Below are 6,198 nucleotides of genomic sequence, written 5' to 3'. Positions count from 1 at the left end.
AGTAGTCGAAAACTTGTATTCAATCTATATTCATGTCTATTTAGAAGAATCTACTTAAGAAAATAACTATTCGATTATCATCCGAATCCGATAGAATCCGTCCGAAAATCGATAGGATAGTATCAAGATCCATCCGAACATAATAGAATGCGGATATGGATATACCACTATCCGATCCGAATCAGGTACTTTTACACCCCTAATGAGCATCTCCTAGGTGGTTTGCAACAATGAGCTGCTCATGGAGATCTGGGACCTGAGGAATGTTCAAGAAATTTTGGATATCTGCCAATAAAGAGGAGAAGTGATTCATAGTGTAATGTATGGAAGCATCAATACCACGAAAAATAATTGCATTTCTAGTATTCCAAATACACCAAATTAAAGCACTCCAAATTTGGTTAACTTTATCCATATCTCCACATCCCTTAAACTTTGATTGGATAAATTCCATCCATTCATGAAAATGTTTACCTTTGAAATCATCCATATTAATACGAAGAGGGGAAAGTTCCCAACAACGTCTTGCATGAGAATATCCCACCTCTATTCATGGTTGATGTTTCTTTGTTGGGGTCCAGGTTCCTGGCTTACACTCTTTTTCTTAATGTTATGATTTTATTTGTTGAAAAAAAAAAAAAAAGAGATTAGTATGTTCTGTTGAGGTTTAATTACCAAAAAAAAAAGTCTTTTGAGGTCTGAAATTTGGTGTTTTCCATAAGAATCGGTGTTGGGCAGCTCTTCAATATTTTGGGTCGACTGGACTGTGGATGGTAGGATTGCTGGCGATGGCGGAGATGAAGGTGATAGGTGTGGTGGGTAGTGGGCAGATGGGTTCAGGTATCGCCCAGGTAGCCGCCGTAGCTGGTGTCGACGTTTGGCTTCACGATCTCGACGCCCAAGCTCTCAGAAAAGCAAAGGATTCCATCACCACCTCCCTCCAGCGCCTTGTTACCAAAGGGCAACTCTCTAAGGTACCCTTCCGTCTTACCCATTCAGGAACGAGACCAGAATTTCCATCTTCGTTGAGTTGATGAAGAAACTTGGATTTCGAATTGCGATCAGTTCGTTAATTGGGACTGGGTTTTCGTTTTTAGGTTAATCAAGAATCTGGAAGTGACCTATTTTTTATCGTCTATTTGAATACTGATTTTTGCAAGTTTATTTACTTAACAGGAAGTGAGCTCTGATGCTCTAAGACGTCTTAGGTTTACCTCGAGTATGGAAGATTTGGGATATGCTGACGTTATCATTGAAGCCATTGTTGAATCCGAAGATCTTAAGAAGACCTTATTTTCTCAACTTGATAGAATTGCGAAGGGCTCTGCCATTTTGGCTTCTAATACGAGTTCCATTTCTATTACTCGGTTGGCTTCAGCTACTCTGCGTCCACAACAGGTTTTGCCACTCTCTCCATGATTATCTATTTCAATGTTGATTTCCTTGCTCTCTTCAAAAGTTAAGTAGATAAAGGTTTCATTTGGTTTCTGTGCAATTATCTGATTTGAAACCTTATCAATTAATCAGTTAAACAATTAACACTGTGGAGATTTAACTGTTACCCACACATATCAGGATCATGTGTGTTATAGATATACATCGGTGGAGGGTAAATTATTCAAATTCTGGTTGCCCAAGGATGAAAAATACGTCTTGATGGAGTGAAAGTAGAAGAAATGAAACAAAATTAATTATTTTCACTTGATTACTAACTTAACAGTTATTAACTTGCATGTATTATCAGAATACCTTTAGGCTGTCCTGTTCATTGGGAAATCTCTTACTGCTTTGTTGGGTTTAGGAGATGAGAGGAAAGAATGGCTGATTTCTATGGCAGTCAAGGTCATTTGAATTTTGGCTAGAATGATACCTGATTTATATTGCAGGTGATTGGCATGCATTTCATGAATCCTGTACCTACCATGAAACTGGTTGAGATTATAAGAGGTGCAGACACATCAGATGAAACATTTGTGGCAGTGAAAGCCTTGTCAGAGCGGTGAGCATTGCTGCCCCTATAATACTCTGTTTGCTGCATCATGGCTACCTGTATTCTGTATGAGAACTTGTGGTAATTGTTTGATGCAGGCTTGGAAAGACTGTTGTATGCTCTCAAGACTATCCTGGATTCATTATAAATCGGATCCTTATGCCTATGATAAATGAAGCATTCTTCACTCTCTATACTGGAGTGGCAACAAAAGAGGACATTGACGCAGGGATGAAGCTGGGTACAAATCAGCCGATGGGCCCTCTACAGCTTGCAGATTTTATCGGTCTAGATGTCTGCCTGTCAATAATGAAGGTCCTTCATGCTGGTCTGGGGGACAGCAAGTATGCTCCTTGCCCTCTTCTTGTGCAGTATGTTGATGCAGGTCACCTAGGAAAGAAGCGAGGTATCGGTGTATATACCTACGGTAAAGCACAAGTTGTAAAACCATCATCTCGTCTCTGAATGATGAAATGAGATTCGGGCAATGAATCCCTTGAATCCTTTCCATCCACAAAATTATGAATAGTGTGTGTTTACCTCCAATAAAATGCCCGCAGCTATAGAACCATCACCTTGATCATGTAGTGAGGAAAAATTAAACAGAATAAATACAATGATCTTTCCTTGTTAGCATTCAAGCTGTTCCTTGTGGCATAAGACTTCCATTGTCCAGATATAACATACCTTTTCCACCACAACCACCACAACTCCTCCTCACCCCTGAATGGGTGGTGAAACTTGCATTCATATACTGCCAGTTTTCTCAGGGATTGGAGGTGATGGCAAAAGGGGGATTCTAGCTACTACTGTACCCCTAGGTGATAGTTTTAGCACTTGATTATTTATTCCAATTCAATCAATACCAAATCTGTAGTTTTTGCGTATACCTGACTGTCGTTCATCCCTCTTTCTCTTCAGCTGAGCTCTTAGATTCATCATTTTTCTTGTATCAGATTCAGAATCCATCTATTCCATCAATACCCAGTCTATAGTTCTTGGGTGTCTGACTGTCATTCATCCTTCTTCCCTTTGGTTGAATTCTTTGATTCATGCTCTGTTCTTAAAACAAATTCACAATCCATAAGTCATTTTGTTTCTTGCTCTATCCAATCACCCGTTGCTCTTACCTTCATGCGTGGTTTAAGATTTCTCCTCTTTTTTCTAGTAGACTAATTCTATCATTCTCTGAACATGCTATTTTAGTAAACATTAGCTACTCCCCAGTTCCCTGTGATACAATCAATACTTTTCCCATCTGAATCCAAGCCATCTCTTCAGTCAAGCTTTAGAAGCGTAGCCTAAACGCATAGTGCTCCTGATTTACTCATGGTTCATCGAAATACTGAATTACTTCCTTTATGGATGCAGCAGAGCCATGTCGAGGCACTTATCTATGATTTCTCAGGTCCTTGTGTTAAGCTTTGTTGAAGGATGACCCAGATAGAGTCTTTTGTTCCTTGGAATATTCATGAAATTAAACTTAGAACCGAAATAAATAACATTAATTACCTATTTACAACTTTAATTATTTAAGTACATGATGGGTCCAAAACTGACTCAATTATAAATACAAGCCAAATAATAATTGTGTGAAGTATTGTAGAATCTCTCAAACTTGAGACCGAATAGCAACAATCTCCACCTTGGGCATGGATCTTACAGGCCAGCAAAAATGAAAATTGGTGTGGATCTCCATTCTAGAAATCCTTTGTCATTATCTGTGCTTCTCCATCTTGGAGGTCATTCATGCTTCACAAAATCTCCTGCTGTTAGAGGCATATTTAGAGAGATCGAGAACGGTGGAAGCACAGGGGGTGGGATTTTGTTTCCTCTGGATCTGTTATGCTCATCAACAAAATCAAATTCTGGCAATGGCATGTCAAAAATGGCCTTCTTTGATGACAAAGCCAGTCCAGAGTAGAGAGAAGGATTGCGAGAAAAATGGTTTCTTTGGGCACTTTATCTGCTTCTTCCCCTTAAGTCAATTTCTCCCAACTAACACGATAAGCAACGAACAAGCTTTCCATGCTACCACTATATCCAACGATGCTAACAATATCGACCGGTAATGCACAACCAACATTGTTTGCATCGCTGGGCATAGCCGTTGCATGGAAAGCTTGTTCGTGCTTATCGTGCTAGTCAAGAGAAATTGGCTGAAGTGAATGAAGAGGATAAATTGTCCTAAGAACCCATTTTCCTTGCTATCATCTCTTACCCCTTCTTGATTTTGCTATTAATGAAGGTCATCTAATAAGATTGTGCCGGAACTTCTATTTTGATGATAAATGAAAAAGCTTTTATGGATATGAAGCCTCCACCCCTTTATCCTCCATTCTACTGCATTTTTGAACCACCGGATTGTTCAATCTCCAAACTGTAAACTGCAAACATGAACGAAACAATGGAACTAGGAAAATCCATATTGGAGAAGTTGGCTTCTAGGTTGTGTAGATGATGACAATCTTCGTAGATGTTGTGAGATGCTGAACAACTTGATAGGAGACTCAACCTAGCTTCTGCAAACCACGGCCCTGGATGTAAAACACAAGAACATCATATAAGATTGATTATAGCGTTGTAAAATGAAAGGTAATCAAAGATTTTAAAACATCAAACCCATTCATAAGAATTTACAATCTATTATTAGCAATTAACTCACGACTTATATATTCAACTTGAGATACTTCAACACATGCAGGTAACTACGCCAAGAAAAGTCTTCCTATATCAAAACAAATCAAGCTTGAAGGAGTAAAGATGATTAGATCTAGAGAACGATACCTAGAAGCATTAGTTGGAAAGTAAGCTTCTTCAAGATTACATGGACTCTTTCCACAAACTATTGATTCTAGATCTTGGATGCTTACAAATTCCTTAGTGGAGATGCAGCAAACCCTGCTAAAACAATTTGGATTAACACTGATTCCTTTTGGAAGGTGCACCAATACATTCAAAGTCGATGATACCAGGATGAATGAGGGAAGTCGAAGAAACTGTTTATAATGAACTTCAGTACACTCTGCATCATGCATATATATTCACGTAGACTCGTGAGCTTCATTGAAGGCGACGGAAATCTCGTTCATAAAGAAGGTTAAACATAGATAAGGACAATTTAGTGCGTCACTCATACGTGTATTGAGCTGTCTCAGAATAGGCTCATCCTCTGTATAAATGGGGACATGGTGGTTCTATAAGGAGCTTTGTAGATTTCATATCTACGACATGAGAATTGTGATATGCTTGTCATCATGCATGTATAGTCGTTAGCCTCATTCAATGGGACGAAAATCTCGTTCATAAAGAAGGCTAAATATAGATAAGGACAATTTAGTGAACGTCACTCATATGTGTATTGAGCTGTCTCAGATCAGGCTCATCCATGACTAATGGGGATGGTTGCTTTATAAGGAGCTTTCTAGATTTCATATCTACAACCTAAAAATTGTGATATACTTGTCGTCATGCATAAAGAGTCGTGAGCCTCATTGAATGCAACGAAAATCTTGTTCATAAAGAAGGCCAAATATGGATAAGGACAATTTAGTGAACATCACTCATACGTGTACTGAGTTGTCTTTGAACAGGCCCATCTCGTGATTGAATGGGGCATGGTATTTTTTTAAGGATCTTTATAGATTTCATATCTACGACTTGAGAATTTTGATACACTTGTTATCATGCATGTAGTTTCACATCCATCCAGCCGGTATTCTATCTGAAATATCTGAGTGTGTGATCCATAGCCTCGAAAATCAAGTTTATGAACGATCATATTAACACAATTATATAATCAAAAGCAAGAACAAATCATTGTATTCAAGTAATTTAACAATAAAAGTCAAGAAAGGATCTCAGAAGGATCACAAAAGAATATCAAAGTGCTGAAAAGGATATCAATCAAGTGTAGAGTGAGGCGGAAAATCACTCTACAGTAGCAGCGGAAAAGTAAATTAAAAGCAAAAGAAAGATTACAAACGGTTCCCAAAATGAAAAAAGAAAACAAACTACTAAGGTCTCAACGAATATATAAAAGATCAAAAAGAGAAGAGACGATGTTCCATCACTGGCACACAAGTGCTAAAGTCGGACTAATCCTGATAAGATTCAGTCTCGCACTGATAGTCTTCACCGTCGTTGATACCGTAGCCAGTACTTTGGGTACCATAAGAGTCATCAACTTGGTTTTCATAGTATTGACC

At 38.5% G+C, this 6,198-nt stretch overlaps 1 protein-coding gene across 1 annotated transcript; it reads left to right on the top strand.

Annotated features, from left to right (window-relative positions):
• Nucleotides 1–651: 651 nt before the first annotated feature.
• Nucleotides 652–4,317, top strand: LOC149004847 (3-hydroxyacyl-CoA dehydrogenase family protein). Its single transcript, XM_089169687.1, has 4 exons — nucleotides 652–974; nucleotides 1,177–1,398; nucleotides 1,887–1,999; nucleotides 2,089–4,317. The coding sequence occupies exons 1-4, from the start codon at nucleotides 771–773 to the stop codon at nucleotides 2,453–2,455; spliced, it is 906 nt and encodes a 301-aa protein (XP_089025813.1). The 5' UTR covers nucleotides 652–770; the 3' UTR covers nucleotides 2,456–4,317.
• Nucleotides 4,318–6,198: the final 1,881 nt, after the last annotated feature.

Source organism: Hakea prostrata, chromosome 9 (genome assembly GCF_041222555.1).
Source record: "Hakea prostrata isolate BN-2017 chromosome 9, UWA_Hpros_2, whole genome shotgun sequence".
In the NCBI taxonomy this organism is placed as follows: Eukaryota; Viridiplantae; Streptophyta; class Magnoliopsida; order Proteales; family Proteaceae; genus Hakea; species Hakea prostrata.
Note: the sequence above shows the minus strand (reverse complement) of the source record. Positions and strands in the feature narration are given on the sequence as shown.

Coding starts and splice junctions, on each gene's coding strand:
- LOC149004847 (XM_089169687.1), top strand. CDS start 771: ATGGTAGGATTGCTGGCGATGGCGGAGATGAAGGTGATAGGTGTGGTG. Junction 975..1,176: donor CCAAAGGGCAACTCTCTAAG/GTACCCTTCCGT, acceptor TTTACTTAACAG/GAAGTGAGCTCTGATGCTCT. Junction 1,399..1,886: donor CTACTCTGCGTCCACAACAG/GTTTTGCCACTC, acceptor TTTATATTGCAG/GTGATTGGCATGCATTTCAT.